A 17984-nucleotide genomic window follows, 5' to 3' on the forward strand; every position below is an offset into this window, starting at 1 on the left:
GTGTCTCTTTTACTATCAATAGTGTACGAAGGTTTTGGGATAAAGTTTGGTTCGATATGGGTTTAATACTAGTATGTGGTTGGTTTTGGAGTAGTCACTGCGATCAGGAATGGTGCTACAAGCATGCGAGTTGTGTAATATATTGGTTGATTATATCCGTAATTATAGTTATAGCTCGATGCAACTTGTTCGGACTTATACGGTGTGTAAATGTAAGATTTGTATCTTAAAAGAAATTCTAAAGGTTGGAAATTAAACTCCAAGGTTTATGGGCTAAGGTTAAATTAATGATTTTCAGTTGTATAGTAATTGTGACTGCGAAAGGGTATATCAAGATACTAATTTGAGGTTAAGCAGGTGGGTTATTCCCTGCGGAGTAATCTATATAGGTGTATTCCTTATGATGTGAGTGGACAGTTTCTTTTCTGCCAGTGGGGCATATGTGTGGAGATTTGAATTTGAATCTTGCTGAGAAAGTTGACTTTAGCGTCAAGAGAATGATTGCGAGCTTAGCGGATGATTTGGAGTATTTTTATGGTTGGAGTTGCATGAGTTTGAGAAGAAGTTTCGTTGAACTGACTGTGGCATTATGACAGTAATAGAGTATTGCAACTGTGAGTTATGGAATGTTTTAATCTATGGCTTTGAGCCAAATGTGGGAGCCTGCTATTGATAATTCAATTTCATGATTATATGTAAAAGGTTTAGTTTTGGGCTGAGGCATACTGGTGGGATAGTTATGACTTGCAAAAGTCGAGATCGATTATGGCTCGAATAAGGAAATTCCTGGATACGGGTTATATTGCACTTATGAGTATATGAAAATCGTGGGATGAGTGAGTTATTATTTGTGAATGATATAGTGTGCATGGAGTATGAATTTGATAGGTGGTATTAAAGTAAAGTTACTTCTTTGGGAGTTGTTGTGCTAATGAGGCACGTGTCTTTTGGCCCATTTGGGCGGTGTAATGTGGATTTGAACAAAGGGGGTAATTCTCGAGAATGTTCTAATGGATTCGAGATTTATATGTAACAATTGAGAATTTTTGGCGGATTTGTTTGCGGCTAAAATCTGAGATTTAAGTTGGATGATGTCGAGACTTGTGGCATTTTTGTATATCATTATGGATTTTATATTTGGGTATCAGGAAGGTTAATGAAATGGCCTTAGACTCAAATAAGTTATTTTCAGAGTGGGTGTTTCAGTTGTGGTATTTATATGGGTAATTATGATGTGGTGAGACGTTACAGATGTTTTGATGGTAATATTTTTGGGTTTGGTGACTTACATGGTTTGGTCGAGTTAGAGGAATTTAGTTCTAATAGCTTGGTTATGTGCAGATGGATTTCAAAGTGTTCTTAATGTATTTCTACCATGGTTGGAACCGAATATTTTCTACTGATGTGAGAAACGTGTTGTGTATTGTGATTTCCTCTTGGAAGGAAGCAAGATATAGGTTTCTAACTAACTGGATATGTAATTTGCTGGTGACCAGAGTTGATAATGACATTCTTATGCTTTCCATATGATGGCAAGATAGATGTTATGTGTTGTGCGAAAGTTAGATTTACATGTACAAGGTGGCAGTTCAGTCTTGAAGGAAGGTAACGAAGTTTGGGCAGAATGGTCATAAATTCTTAGACAACATGGGCGGTTCCAAATAACTAGATGAATACGATTACTATTAGGTGTATGAGAAGGGTGCGTATTTTAGAAGACGCACTATGTTTTGAATTATAGATATTTCATAGGTATTGTGGCATTTTCCTGGCTGATTGACTACTAATTTAAGACGTTGCTATGTGGCATGAAAGAATGGGAGAAATATTCCTCTTGGGATGATCGTGTATGAGAGATGTGTTAGACATTCAGGCGGTGGAGATGGAATCAGAAATGATGATTCGTGTGTTCTACGGATTTAGAGACTAGGATTTGTCAGGAGCAGATTGTTTCATGGTCGTGGACTGTGAAGTTGCGGTCGGAGCTAGCCAGATAATAGAATGTGTTATGATTCAGTCATTATGGATTTTTAGATGGATGTTTTATCTATTTGTGGGTAACTAAAGTGATTTGGGGGTCCACTGATAGGCCCAATTAGGATGTGTATTCTACACTGAGCCGGGATGGTTGACTCCATACTGCTATTGTTGAGGGACGTGCCATTCGGTTGATGTTGAACTTATTCGTGTTCTGAAATAATCTGTGAGTTACTCCTTTATGCTACGAGGAGTTGTAATTCATTGGTTTTGTGCACAGATGGTGCGGTTCTATTTGAACTTTATAGCGAAATTTGAGTGTGATGAGTATTTGGGTATTGCATGATCGATTGCGTAATGGTTATGTTCTTTCAGGTTTTGTGTGACATTTTTGACACTTGCCTCTCTGTGGTTATTGATTTTGAGCAGGGTGGGTCGAGGTATATATTATGGACCGGCGTTTGGATGGGGTCACACATTGCAGCGGAGCTATGTTAAGGTATGAACCTTGTGTTAGAATCGGGTGATGGTTCTACTGTATATGATGAATTTTCAGCGTTTCGTTGTGGTGGTATTTGTTAATTTGGCGGGGCAGTTCTCTCATTTGAGTCATTTTCCATGACTGGGTACATTTGAATTGCTGCGTATTGGTGCATGGATGGCACGAGATGTGGCTCTGAGTTATATTGGTGTGGCATGTCTATGGAATAGTTGTGTGTTAGTAATATAAGGTCATCGGACCTAGAATGTGTACTATCAGGTTTAATTTCGGTATATTCGGGAGTATAATATTGAAAGTCAGCTGAGAAAGTGATTACGGTTCTTGTTGGGGCGAGAGAGCTCCGTGACTTGTTGATCTGGTGAGTGGTCATGAAATTTCGCGTGTCTCTTTTACTATCAACAGTGTACGAAGGTTTTGGGATAAAGTTTGGTTCGATATGGGTTTAATACTAGTATGTGGTTGGTTTTGGAGTAGTCACTGCGATCAGGAATGGTGCTACAAGCATGCGAGTTGTGTAATATATTGGTTGATTATATCCGTGATTATAGTTATAGCTCGATGCAACTTGTTCGGACTTATACGGTGTGTAAATGTAAGATTTGTATCTTAAAAGAAATTCTAAAGGTTGGAAATTAAACTCCAAGGTTTATGGGCTAAGGTTAAATTAATGATTTTTAGTTGTATAGTAATTGTGATTGCGAAAGGGTATATCAAGATACTAATTTGAGGTTAAGCAGGTGGGTTATTCCCTGCGGAGTAATCTACGTAGGTGTATTCCTTATGATGTGAGTGAAGAGTTTCTTTTCTTCCAGTGGGGCATATGTGTGGAGATTTGAATTTGAATCTTGCTGAGAAAGTTGACTTTAGCGTCAAGAGAATGATTGCGAGCTTAGCGGATAATTTGGAGTATTTTTATGGTTGGAGTTGCATGAGTTTGAGAAGAAGTTTCGTTGAACTGACTGTGGCATTATGACAGTAATAGAGTATTGCAACTGTGAGTTATGGAATGTTTTAATCTATGGCTTTGAGCCAAATGTGGGAGCCTGCTATTGATAATTCAATTTCATGATTATATGTAAAAGGTTTAGTTTTGGGCTGAGGCATACTGGTGGGATAGTTATGACTTGCAAAAGTCGAGATCGATTATGGCTCGAATAAGGAAATTCCTGGATACGGGTTATATTGCACTTATGAGTATATGAAAATCGTGGGATGAGTGAGTTATTATTTGTGAATGATGTAGTGTGCATGGAGTATGAATTTGATAGGTGGTATTAAAGTAAAGTTACTTCTTTGGGAGTTGTTGTGCTAATGAGGCACGTGTCTTTTGGCCCATTTGGGCGGTGTAATGTGGATTTGAACAAAGGGGGTAATTCTCGAGAATGTTCTAATGGATTCGAGATTTATATGTAACAATTGAGAATTTTTGGCGGATTTGTTTGCGGCTAAAATCTGAGATTTAAGTTGGATGATGTCGAGACTTGTGGCATTTTTGTATATCATTATGGATTTTATATTTGGGTATCAGGAAGGTTAATGAAATGGCCTTAGACTCAAATAAGTTATTTTCAGAGTGGGTGTTTCAGTTGTGGTATTTATATGGGTAATTATGATGTGGTGAGACGTTACGGATGTTTTGATGGTAATATTTTTGGGTTTGGTGACTTACATGGTTTGGTCGAGTTAGAGGAATTTAGTTCTAATAGCTTGGTTATGTGCAGATGGATTTCAAAGTGTTCTTAATGTGTTTCTACCATGGTTGGAACCGAATATTTTCTACTGATGTGAGAAACGTGTTGTGTATTGTGATTTCCTCTTGGAAGGAAGCAAGATATAGGTTTCTAACTAACTGGATATGTAATTTGCTGGTGACCAGAGTTGATAATGACATTCTTGTGCTTTCCATATGATGGCAAGATAGATGTTATGTGTTGTGCGAAAGTTAGATTTACATGTACAAGGTGGCAGTTCAGTCTTGAAGGAAGGTAACGAAGTTTGGGCAGAATGGTCATAAATTCTTAGACAACATGGGCGGTTCCAAATAACTAGATGAATACGATTACTATTAGGTGTATGAGAAGGGTGCGTATTTCAGAAGACGCACTATGTTTTGAATTATAGATATTTCATAGGTATTGTGGCATTTTCCTGGCTGATTGACTACTAATTTAAGACGTTGCTATGTGGCATGAAAGAATGGGAGAAATATTCCTCTTGGGATGATCGTGTATGAGAGATGTGTTAGACATTCAGGCGGTGGAGATGGAATCAGAAATGATGATTCGTGTGTTCTACGGATTTAGAGACTAGGATTTGTCAGGAGCAGATTGTTTCATGGTCGTGGACTGTGAAGTTGTGGTCGGAGCTAGCCAGATAATAGAATGTGTTATGATTCAGTCATTATGGATTTTTAGATGGATGTTTTATCTATTTGTGGGTAACTAAAGTGATTTGGGGGTCCATTGATAGGCCCAATTAGGATGTGTATTCTACACTGAGCCGGGATGGTTGGCTCCATACTGCTATTGTTGAGGGACGTGCCATTCGGTTGATGTTGAACTTATTCGTGTTCTGAAATGATCTGTGAGTTACTCCTTTATGCTACGAGGAGTTGTAATTCATTGGTTTTGTGCACAGATGGTGCGGTTCTATTTGAACTTTATAGCGAAATTTGAGTGTGATGAGTATTTGGGTATTGCATGATCGATTGCGTAATGGTTATGTTCTTTCAGGTTTTGTGTGACATTTTTGACACTTGCCTCTCTGTGGTTATTGATTTTGAGCAGGGTGGGTCGAGGTATATATTATGGACCGGCGTTTGGATGGGGTCACACATTGCAGCGGAGCTATGTTAAGGTATGAACCTTGTGTTAGAATCGGGTGATGGTTCTACTGTATATGATGAATTTTCAGCGTTTCGTTGTGGCGGTATTTGTTAATTTGGCGGGGCAGTTCTCTCATTTGAGTCATTTTCCATGACTGGGTACATTTGAATTGCTGCGTATTGGTGCACAGATGGCACGAGATGTGGCTCTGAGTTATATTGGTGTGGCATGTCTATGGAATAGTTGTGTGTTAGTAATATAAGGTCATCGGACCTAGAATGTGTACTATCAGGTTTAATTTCGGTATATTCGGGAGTATAATATTGAAAGTCAGCTGAGAAAGTGATTACGGTTCTTGTTGGGGCGAGAGAGCTCCGTGACTTGTTGATCTGGTGAGTGGTCAAGAAATTTCGCGTGTCTCTTTTACTATCAACAGTGTACGAAGGTTTTGGGATAAAGTTTGGTTCGATATGGGTTTAATACTAGTATGTGGTTGGTTTTGGAGTAGTCACTGCGATCAGAAATGGTGCTACAATGATGCGAGTTGTGTAATATATTGGTTGATTATATCCGTGATTATAGTTATAGCTCGATGCAACTTGTTCGGACTTATACGGTGTGTAAATGTAAGATTTGTATCTTAAAAGAAATTCTAAAGGTTGGAAATTAAACTCCAAGTTTTATGGGCTAAGGTTAAATTAATGATTTTCAGTTGTATTGTGTAGTCAAGCCTATGTGGAATAGGGTGACGTAGGTTAACCCCCGGGTACGTGTGTGGTAAAATGGAACAGTGATTTGATGGTTTGGAAACAACTCTTGGCACGTTCGAGGACGAATGTATGTTTAAGTGGAGGAGAATATAACGACCTGGCCAGTTGTTTTGAGTATTACAACCCTGTTTCCCCATTTACTGCTCAAATTGGGCTTTATAGTTGTTGTGTGACTTGCTGGGGCAATTGGTTCGCGTCCGGTGAGGTTTAGGAATGAATTAGAATACTTAGTTCCAAGGTTTAAAGCTTAAGTTAAAATAGTGACTGGATGTCGACTTATGTGTAAACGACCTCGGAATTTAATTCTGATGATTCCATTAGCTCAATATGGTAATTTTGGACTTAGAAGCATGTCCGGAAAATTATTTGGAGGTCCGTAGTGGAATTAGGCTTGAAATGCCGAAAGATGAATTTTTGGAAAGTTTGACTGGGGGGGTTGACATTTTGATATCGGGGTCGAAATCCAATTCTGGAAATTAAAATAGGTCCGTAATGTGAAATGTGACTTGTGTGCAAAATTTGAAGTCATTCCGGATTGATTTGATGTGTTTCGGCACACGATATAGAATTTGAAGATTCAAAGTTCAATAATTTCGAATTTAGGTATGATTCGTCATTTCAATACTATTAGGTGTGATTTGAGGCCTCGAGTAGGTCCGTATTATGTTATGGGACTTGTTTTTATAATTGGTTGAGGTACCGGGGGGTCTCGGGTGAGTTTCGGATGGTTAACATATCAAATTTGGACTTAAGGAAATGCTGGAACTGCTGCCTACTAGTGTGATCGCACCTGCGAAGATTTTGATCGCAGGTGCGAAGCCGCATGTGCGCGAAATAAGCCGTAGAAGCGGCCAAGAGTGGGACTAGGCAGTGCTCGCAGGTGCGAGTAATTTGCTACATCTGCGAGGTCGCATGTGTGAAGGGTTTGCGCATCTGCGAGCCCGCAGATGCGAGAAGGGCGCCACGGATGCGAGGTTTTGGAAGGTTGGCAAGTCCGCAGGTGCGAACCTCTTAGCGCAGAAGCGCGATTACAGGTGCGGTCCTTGGCATCGCAGAAGCGATTATGGCTGGCCAAGCTGTTCTCGCAGAAGTGAGATTTTTCCCGCAGAAGCAAAGATCGCAGATGCGACCCCTTGTCCGCAGATGCGGAAATCGCTGGGACAGAACCTTAAATTTGAGGGTTCGACATTTTCACCCATTTTCGGATTTTGGAGCTCGAGTTGGGCGATTTTGGAGAGGATATTTTCCACACAACTTGGGGTAAGTGTTCTTAACTTCCTTGGGATTATATTCCATGAATTAATCTTCATTTTTGGTGTAAGATTATTGATTCTTCAAGAGAAAAAGAAGGAAATTTTTATAATGTCTCAAAATGAATTTTTCAAGTTTGAATACCGATTTAGAATCGGATTTGAGTGAAATTAGTTTGGTTGAGCTTATAATTGGATGGGTTGTCGTATTTTGTGAGTTTCGTCGGATTTTGAGACGTGGGCCCTACGAGTAATTTTTGGGGCGTAATTTCGGATTTTGTGGAAAATATTAGCATTTTGATATGGAATTAATTCATATAAATTATGTGGACTGAATCAAATTAATTGTGGTAGATTCGAGCCGTTCGGGAGTTGATACGCGCATAATGGGATTTCTGGAGCATTGTTTAGCTTGCTCGACATTGGATTCGGCTTGTTCGAGGTAAGTAACTCTTCTAATCTTGGAGTTGAGGGTATGAACCCTGAATATATGTATTTCGTGAATTGTTGGGAGGTGACGCACATGCTAGGTGATGGGCGTGTGGGCGTGCACTATAGAAATTGTAACATAATTATTTATGTGAAATTTTTTAATTAAATAATCTTGGCATTTTTCATGCGGTTTTATGTGTTAAAGAAATTTAGCTGAAAAGCATAATAAAAATCATGTTGAGGCTATGTGCTAGTATTTTTGAGACCCACAAAAGTCATATTACTGTGAATTATTTGTTTTCAATTGAAAATTTATACTCAGTCATATTCAGGTCATTACACATCATATCTCAGTCTCTACTATTATTTATTGATACATCATATCATCATTTTTGGGCTATTTTTATGGTATTGTGAGCCCATGAGAGAGAGACTAGAGAGATTAATGACTGAGTGAGGCCGAGGGCCTGATTGTGAGGATTATTATGTGGATCGGGGTTGCCCTCCTGCAGTAGGCCTTATAGGCTTTATTATAGCATGTGAGTTGTCTGTGCAGCATGTGAGTTGTCCGTGCAAATTCAAATATTATTATAGCACGTGAGTTGTCTGTGTGGATCCAGGTATGATATTATAGCACGTGAGTTGTCCGTGTTTATAGCGCTTGGGTTGTAGGAGCCCCTCCGGAGTCTGTACATATCCCTAGTGAGCGCAAGTACCTATTGAGTGCGAGTGCCGAGTGATGAGTAACTGGAAGGCATGAGTGATTGTGAGGTATGCCCGAGGGGCTATTTACGAGTGATTGTAAGGTATGCCCAAGGGGCTATTTACGAGTGATTGTGAGATAAGCCCGATGGGCTGTTTATGATTTTATCACTAAGTTGCATAGCATTGGCATGCACACATGACATACATGCATAGAGATGTATTTTCCTCATGCTGTACATCATCATATCATTCATGATTTCTTACACATTTTGACAGATGGGCATAATTATGCATTTGTTTCACACGGGTTATCCGGAAGAAAAATGAAACATCTTATTTATTATTGAAAAGATTTTTGGGAGAAATTTATTGTTTTCAAACTATTCATATTTTTGGCAACTTCGGCAAACGATTTGGGTTTTCAGTGATGAATTTGAAAGGAAGAACTATTATTTTTGAAATCATGATTTGGCTGGGCATTTTATCTCTAAGTTACTTCTGGTATTATTTGCTTTATGTTATTATGAATTGTTGTGGACTAGTGGTTTTGGACCCGATCTTGGTAGAAGCTCGTCACTAATTTTAACCTACGGCTAGGTTTGTTACTTACTCAGTACATGGGGTCGGGTGTACTGATACTACACTTCTACACATTGCGTGCAGATATTGGCTGTTATTGTTGTTGTGCTCGATGGTTGCGGGATTTGAAGATGTACCTGTGTTCCTGTTGTAGCTGCCTCTTGTTCAGGGTAGCCTTAGATTTATAAAAGCTCTGTTTATGTATTATTCAAACAGACTATGTATTTGTTTTATTTCCGCTTTGTATACTCTATTATTAGAAGCTCATAATTTGTACTACCAGTTCTTGGGGAGATGTAATGGTTTCATATATTTTCTTTAATAATTGTCTGGTTAAATTACATTGGAAGTGGATAGTGAATAGTTGGCTTACCTAACGGGTTGGGTTAGGTGCCATCACGATTAGTTGGATTTTTGGGTCGTGACATCCTTCTCCTCCTCATTCTACTCCTCCTCCCCCTCTTCCTTCTTCTTCATAATTACGAAATGAGTTTGTTAAATTTATTATTGTTTTGACAAGTTGATGATTGTGGTTTGTTCTTTATGATATTTGGAGGTTATATTTTAAATTTGATCTCATTTGACGTAGATTTAGGTATTAAACCGGATTATTGAAACTCGAAGAATAAGTTTCTGTTTCTAGGTAATTTGCACTTCAAACCTATTTGGTCTTAAGCAGGGGTGGGCGCGGGTCGATTTCGTTCTGTTTTGTAGAAGTTCGGTTCAATTTTTTCGATTTTCGGTTTGCGATTTTGATAACCATAACCGAACCAAAGTATTTTCGATTTTAGGCTTGTCAAATTAGACTTCTTTAAGTAATAAATGAGCCTCAAAATTCAATTCTTACACGTGTTTGAGGCTCAATGCATGTGCCTAGAAAATTACCCTAATGTAATCTGCTATAACATGAAATTTAACTAGAAAATAATAAAATATGTACTAAGAATATATGCTTGTTGTATTTGCTAAGAATCTGTAGTAATGAGTATTTTATTTATTGTTGACTTTACAATTCAATATTTTCTTAGCAATAGCAATTATGATTTGCACATTAACTGAAAGTAACAGAAGAGATTTATGTTATCATCGGGAAACTAACAAATATAATAATTTATTGAATAATGATCATGATGGTTATTAATTTTTGGGTAGCATGACTTTGGGGTTGGATGAGTTTCTGAAAAGTGTGGCATTTTGGGGTTTGGGCTTCAACATTCACTCACAATTAATAAATAATAGGCCCATATTTAACATGTTAGACTTAATAGTTAAGATGAGCCCAAAGGCTACACGACCCATACTTAAAAAAACTTCGGATTTTCGGTTAACCAAAAAACTGAAATACTAAAACCGAATACCGAAGCGAACACCAAACTTTTTAAAAATATACACTGCAAACCGACCGAAAAATCGAACAAACCGAACCAAATAAACCAAAATTATCGATTCGATCGATTTTTTCGGTTCGGTCGGTATTATGCCCACCCATACTCTTAAGTGCATGAAAATCATACTTCAAACCTATATGGCCTTAAGTGTATCTTAAGTGTAATTTTTTACTTCATGCCTATTTAACCTTAAGTGCATGAAAATATTTGTTATATTTCAGACCTATTTGGCCTTAAGTGCATCTTAAGTGCAATTTTTATACTTTAGACTTAATTGGCCTTAAGTGCATTGCACTTCAAACCTAAAAAAGTTTTCTTTAACTTCAACCCGATAAGTCTGAAGTTGATCCTAAAGTAGTTAGACTTGCACATTTTTGTGCGAAGTAGGTATAACTTTAATGGTGATCCCAAATCTGGGTATAGATACAAATGCCCCCGAGTAGATAGCAAAAAACACAAAAGGGCCCCAAACAGCAGGAGCCATTAGATGTTGATTCAATTAGGGAAACTACCAGCTATATCCATTTATAAGTAGCTTATAAAAAATTGGCCAAATCATAAAATATTACTAATATTAGCCAAATATTATCAATATTAGCCAATTAGCTATTTGTAGCGAAAAAATATCAAATTTTTGCTTTCTTTTGAGTGAGTATTATTAGAATAGATTGGATACATTTTAAGGCGCTTTAATCAGTTTTGAGATGATTTGATGTGGTTTGAATTGAAAATTCAAAGTTAAAGATGAACATGAAAAAAATAATGTGTGTATCACACTGTATATCATTTGTATATCATATATGAATCATATTTGTATCAGATATATATCACATGTATATCCATGTATACATATGTGTGAGATACATGCGTGGTACATGTGTCGCAGAAGAATTTTTTGAACTCGATTTTAACTACGAGTTTTGATACCAAATTAGTTCAAATCACCTCTAATCTTACTCAAATTTTGTATATTGACTCATCTATATGTTTTCAATGAATTTTAACCATACCCATTGAAAAATGTCCTTTTTTGCTTAAATTTTTGAAATCTTGTATATTTATTTTTTTGGTATTTCATCACCTTATTTGCTAGCTCATCAAAACTTTATTTATTTGAATTTTTAATTTTAATATATGTTTAACTATTTTTAGTAAATCTACGATTAATAGCCCGCGAATAACTTGGAACTTAATTAGGAAATTTCTGTCTTCAATTATTAAAGGTAAAAAGATTCGGACCTTGAGCAACCTATATGCCAAACGAACACCCGAATATGCGCCAGGTTCCTCATAGAGATTCGTACATTCGCATAAAATCCCATAATTATTTGACTTTTGTTCTCCTCTGTGATACCACGCTACTTCATCTCTCTCCTTAAATACCCCCCTCTCTCTCTGCCCCCTCAACTTCCTTCTTTATCGCACTGCCACATCCTATTTCACAGGTTCTTTTCTCTTTCCCTATCTTGCTCACTCGAATTTCAAGATCCTTTTTTTTTGGAATTTCAGGATTGACCCCTGTAATTGATAATAATGACTTTATAGATTTTGATTGTTCTCTCTTTAAGTTTCATGTTTCCCTTACCACCTTTATGACCCTAATGTTGAAATTCAGAATATGCATTAGTACTGATTAAGCTTCAATTATTTGGGGAATTGACCAGAAAGTAAATGGGTTTTGCTTTGAATTTGAGGATTCGGTAATATAGTTTTAATTGTCATTCTAGTTATGGGTGAAGAAGGGAGTATACATATGTATAATTAACTGTTTTTTGATATTCTGATTATGGGTCAATTTTTAGCTTTGCAGTTTGTTGACTACTGATGCCAAAGTCACGATTTTTCTAATTCATTCTAAGATATCTGAATTTATAAAAATGCAAGCTTATGAGATTGACTTAAATTAAAGTAAGAAGAAAAATGTAATCTTTCTATTGACATATTAAACCATGAGATAAACAAGGGATATGAATCACCTTGAAAGGTTCATAATAGAGTTTTTTACGGTACATTATTTGGTACACCTTGATACGAAGATGTGGAGGTCAAGAATCAAGGTAGACGGCCAGTAGGTAGTCGGGAGTATTAGTGCTAGTCTTGTATTCTATTATTGTTAGATTTTTTTTAGTATTAGTTGTTCCTTTCGCTTCGTTTTCTTTCTTACTATCTTGTTGTTGTTACTGCTTGGTGCTACTGCTTTGCTTTTCGTCTTTCGAGAGCCGAGGTATATCATAAACAACCTCTCTATCTTCATGGTGGGATAAGGTCTGCGTACACACTACCCTTCCCAGACCCTACTTGTGGGATTAAACTGAGTTTGTTGTTGTTATTTGGTCTTTATTATTATCAAGACCTAGCAATAACTTACAACAACAACAACAATCCAGTATAATCCCACTAGTGGGGTATGGGGAGGGTAGTTTTTACGCAGACAAGAGTGGGTTGCTCTAGTGGTGAGCACCCTCCACTTCCAACCGATAGGTTGTGAGTTCGAATCACCCCAAGAGCAAGGTAGGGAGTTCTTGGAGGGAGCGAGCCGAGGGTCTATCGGAAACAGCCTCTCTACTCCAGGGTAGGGGTACAGTTTGCGTACAAACTACCCTCCCCAGACCCCACTAGTGGGATTATACTGGGTTGTTGTTGTTGTTGTTGTAAGTTATTGCTAGGTCTTGATAATTGGTCTTTATTAAAAAAATTGTTTGGGAAGGTTTCTAGATGACATTAGCAAGAAATTAATGACTTGAAGTTGATGTCTTCTTATAGAAAATTTTGATCTTACATCAATTTCTGAATCATTATGTCACTTTACTAGGTTACAAGTTACGACTCTGGTTCACCATTGACATGATAAGATTCTGCTGCTATATATGCAGGTTGTACTGTGTAATGGTTCCTATTGAGACAAAAAAATGGCTAAAAAGCAGTAGCGGGTCTAGTGCATAGTTTATGGGTTCCTCGGAACCCAGTAAGTTTTGTGCAGACCGTGTATTTCTATTAAAAAGTCCACTAACTATCTGTAATTTTTTTTTCTGTGAACCCAGTTACTACACTTGAAATCGACGTAGGAACCTATAAAGTTTAAATCTTGAATCCGCCTCCGGTAAAAAGTATATTAGTTGAGCTAGTGAAGTGTAATCTAACTCCCAGAGTATTCAAAGATCAAGCTTCTAGAAAATCGGATGCGGTTCAATAATGAAAGTATTCAAGAAATTGTGGCAACTTCTAAAATTTCAATCTCAGATAGTTTCTTTACCTTCTGGTACCTACTCCACAATGCGGAAACAAAAATTCCATGCATCTGAGGATACCTAAAAGATAACCGTTGAGCACGACAGTCATAAACCTAGAAACAATTGAGCTCCTTATTTCTCCCCTCACCAAAATGAAGTTTTGCAAAGAAATTAATAGGTTAGTGAGTAGATCTAAAAATGAAGATGATATAGTGCAAATAAAAAAGGTGGCATACATTTAGGGTGTAAAATGTATAGAACCGTATGATTTTGTAAACAACGCTGTGTAAAGCAATAATTCTCTAGTTTATTCAAATCTTTTGTGGTGAATCCCTGGTGTTCTGTGGAGGATTTTCTTTGCTTAGAAGAATTTCAGACTTTTTAGTATATATTCTTGATCACTCGAAAACATGAGAATTCAACTGATTCCTTTCCTTGTTACAGAAAATCAAAGAAGTGGTTGAATTATTGCACGTTAACTGGTCAATATTGGTAGCAGCGTGTTAATGCTGGCAATCAGTCATATTCATTTGACTGATTGCCAATTAGCAGATGGGTACCGAGAGTTCACTGAAGCCTAATACAGCCTTAGCGGGTGTGCATGGAGTGCAAATGGTGCCTCATTCACCATTTGCATTGGAAGAGATAAAACAACATGGGGACTTGCATCAACCTCGACATGAAAGTTTTCCTGTTGGAACAAGACATCAGCTAATAGTTCAGTAAGTGAAAAATGAGGTTATCTCGCTTGATCTCTAATCATTTGTGCGGAGGTGCTTTTCTATCTTCTAGAAGTAATGTAGATGATTGAATTGTCAACTCAGATCCAAAGTTCGGATTCTTGTTGAATAAGAATTTGATTCGTCATGTTATCTTGTTCACCAGGAGAGTTTGGCAGCAAAGGCCTGGTTGCCTGAGGCCCATCCGTTGCTGTCTCCACGGTAAAGATACAAAGAACAATCTCTTTTATTAAAAGTTAGGTGTATCATACTGCCTCCAGCATATTTCTAATCGATCAGTTGTTTTTCTTTTAGGTGATAGTACCGTCGCTGAAACTATTGCTAATGTGATCACTTCTCTTCCTTTTATTGCACTTGGACTTCAGGCTCCAAGGTCAGAAATTTAGTGGGCGTTTGGACATAAGAATTGTAAAATTCCAAAATAGGGGGAAAATGTTTTTCAAGTGAAAAATGGTATTTGAAATTTAGAGTTGTGTTTGGACATGAATATAATTTTGGGTTGTTTTTGAAGTTTTGTGAGTGATTTAAGTGAATTTTGAAAAACAGCCTTTTGGAGTTTTTCAAAATTTCGAAAATTTCCAAAATGCATCTCAAGTGAAAATTGAAAATTTTATGAACAAACGCTGATTTCGAAAAAAAGTGAATTTTTTTTGGAAAAAAGGAAAAAATTTCTTATGTCCAAACGGGTTCTTAATTTTCTAGAGCTGCTTTAAGATGACCACATTTGATTACTCTCGTAATCTTTAATTTCTTTGTTTGTTGCTGCAGGAAGAATCTCCATTGCAAACTTTATGCCAATTCCTTGATTGGAGTTGGAATTGCCTCCACTTTGTACCATTCTTCAAGAGGGAAAGTAAGACGGTATCTGAGATGGGCTGACTACACGATGATAGCAACAGCAACGGTGGTAAGTCTTAAGCAGTTCATTCATTTTTAAATCTTTTCAGGATCTTTATGTTGTCTAAATATTCCAACATGCAATTAAAGTGCTCAAACTCCTAGAAAGACTTCTATTTGGATGCCAATTAGATAGAGCTAAACTGGAATGTTGATGTGCTACCTTGAGAAAATCTTTTATTTATTTTTTTTTTATAAAGGAAGCAGGTTTTTGTGTTTTAAGAAACTTTATTCATTATGAACTTTCTACCGGGTAGTACTTCTCCAAAAAAGATGATGCAATCTTCGACATCTTTAACTCTTAGGTACCAAAAAGAAAATACTAAAACTAAGCATTCCCCGGAATGACCATTCTTATTTTTTGTGTTGTATTCCCTGGAGTAATACATGTTTAAATGTGATTAGTTTTACTAGCAATGTTATATCAGAGTTATGAGTTTGTTTTCTCAATAATTTTATGAAGCTCAAACAAATTCCTTTGTTATGTTTAGTAAGTTCATTAATCACTATATTGCGCAGATTTAAGAAGATTCATCAAGAGAATAACTTTTCCACCTTTTGTTTTGGGTAACATTTTGAAAGGGATAATATATTATGTTCTCTTTTCTATTGTTTTCGGAGACAAAAAATAATAGTAGTAATTAACCACTCTTTAACAATTTTTCCTTCTACAGAAGAAGTAATCCCATTTTTATAAAGCAAGTATTTCCACAACACTCCTTCATATCATATTTGAGATTAGCTTGGCCATTTTCCACTGCAAAAGAAAATATACAGGGGGACCGAGACTTATAACTTAGTAGTATCAGTGGGAGTCTATAACACAATAAGAGTGGTTTCAATTATCATTCCCTCCTCCCCCTTCCCTTTTTTTTTTTTTTAAAAAACTAAAAAGTAAGATGATTTTCTTCCTATCTATCTAAATCTTAGTGGCTAGAATTCCTGGTAGCTCGAACGGTAGTTGTCGATGTGAGCACGCGTTGGCCTAAACACCACCGTTATCCTATATATGTTTATAGTTTGAGTCAAAGCCTATAAAACTGCTCTCATTTGTATCAAAGAGCATATCTTACTTGACGATTCGAGCTCTCTTTAAATTTTGTTCTGTATAACCTTTCATGTGTAAGCAAGCTTTCTCTCTCATGTAGGAGTATTAGTTTTCAAGGATTAAAAAAATCCCTCCATATTCAAGTTAGTTTTTGAGTTCGTTATTTTCAGTTATTATTATTCTACAACAATATTTAATCAATATTTTTAAGTTTTTTATAATTAAACTCTTGAGGTTTGATCTGCTGGTGCTTTACAACTAGTGGTGCTCTGAAATTTTATAGCTTCAAAATAAGCCGACTTAAGTGATGAATTTTTTCTGCAGTGTCTATCAAGGGCACTAAGAAATGAGAATCCAAAATTGCTGATGGCTGCATCTGCAGTCCTCCTACCGATCCAACCTCTGATGGTTTCTGCTGTTCACACTGGAATTATGGAGGTAGATATCTGCGGCCGAAATGTGATGCTTGAATGAACCAAATTTCACTACCATTTTATTCTATTGTACATTGAAGTTCCAAATGTGATATTCAGAATGAACTGAACTTCAGTACAATTTTATTCTGTTCTATGTTGAAGATTTATATCTCTTTACTCTCTTCTATTGTACCTTTTTTTTTTTGTGTAGGTTGCATTTGCAAAAAGAGCAATCCAAGATCCAGAACTGAGGATGGCTCACAATGTGCATAAAATGTCATCATTGTTAGGCGGTGCTCTTTTCATTGCTGACGATGTCTTTCCTGAAACACCTTTTTTGCATGCTGGTTGGCATCTTGCTGCTGCTGTTGGTGTGAGTACTTGCAATAAGCTTCTTGAGTAGGCTAATGTTGCAATCAAATATCCTGTCAAATTTGTCGAGATCACTTGCCGTTGCTGGCAAAGATTGTCCATTTGTTCAAACAAGTAGTGAAAAGCACACACTGCGATCTTGGATTAGTCTTGTAATTCAATGGTCCGTTCTTGTTTACTGTTCGTTGATAGTGTTTGTCGGGTTAGTTATGTACAACCATAGTACTATGGCAATTAGTGTTGCTTTATATTTATGATGCAATGTAAACATTGTTTGCAAGATATGATATATCTGCAGTCTTGCTATGAACTTCTTTTCTGCTGTTGAAAGTCCAGTATTCTTGAAGTCGATTATGGAACGTTTTTTTTTTCATGTGAATTCTGTTGAAAATTGCAGTTCATCTTATTAGATATGTAAATGGGAGTATCTTGAATTCGTTTGTTCACTATTTGCTGTAGAACTGCTTGTGTTGACAAATTTCTGCGCCACCTGAGAATGGTCATACAAGTAACTGTAGAATGAAGAAAGAGCTCTATGTAGCAATTTTATTGACTTACCTTGCCTATATTGTTCTGTCATAAATGGACTTGAACTGCCTACAGCAATTTGCCACATACAACATAATTCAAATTAAATCTAGTGTGCGGCAACAACGACTTCTGAGTACAGTGGCAGATTCAACTACGGGTTTATGAGTAGAGGCGGAGTCAGGATTTCAACTTTATGTGTTCTGGATTTTACAACAACTTCAAGTGCTAATAACTAGATTCTAAATTTAATATTTGTATATTTTTAATGATTTTTTTAACATATACATTATCTGAGCAAAAACTATTTGCTTCGGCCGAATTC

General features: G+C 36.8%; 1 protein-coding gene across 2 annotated transcripts; it reads left to right on the forward strand.

Moving 5' to 3' along the window:
- Window positions 1–11718: 11718 nt before the first annotated feature.
- Window positions 11719–17441, forward strand: LOC104119231 (uncharacterized). 2 transcript variants are annotated; one of them, XM_009630675.4, is made up of 7 exons: window positions 11719–11873; window positions 14103–14380; window positions 14544–14599; window positions 14693–14771; window positions 15167–15305; window positions 16668–16781; window positions 16971–17441. In XM_009630675.4, exons 2-7 carry the CDS (start codon window positions 14211–14213, stop codon window positions 17160–17162), a joined length of 750 nt encoding a protein of 249 aa, XP_009628970.1. In that variant the 5' UTR covers window positions 11719–11873; window positions 14103–14210; the 3' UTR covers window positions 17163–17441. The 2 variants fall into 2 exon arrangements, with proteins under 2 accessions (XP_009628970.1, XP_070055779.1); XM_070199678.1 differs by lacking the exon at window positions 11719–11873 and adding an exon at window positions 12104–12128.
- The last annotated feature ends 543 nt before the right edge of the window (window positions 17442–17984 follow it).

This window comes from Nicotiana tomentosiformis, chromosome 4 (genome assembly GCF_000390325.3).
Source record: "Nicotiana tomentosiformis chromosome 4, ASM39032v3, whole genome shotgun sequence".
Taxonomy (NCBI): Eukaryota; Viridiplantae; Streptophyta; class Magnoliopsida; order Solanales; family Solanaceae; genus Nicotiana; species Nicotiana tomentosiformis.

Excerpts from the sequence above, each read along its gene's own strand:
- LOC104119231 (XM_009630675.4), top strand. The coding sequence starts at position 14,211 with ATGGGTACCGAGAGTTCACTGAAGCCTAATACAGCCTTAGCGGGTGTG. Across the intron at positions 14,772-15,166 it reads CTTGGACTTCAGGCTCCAAG|GAAGAATCTCCATTGCAAAC; the intron begins GTCAGAAATTTA and ends TTGTTGCTGCAG. Across the intron at positions 15,306-16,667 it reads TGATAGCAACAGCAACGGTG|TGTCTATCAAGGGCACTAAG; the intron begins GTAAGTCTTAAG and ends TTTTTTCTGCAG.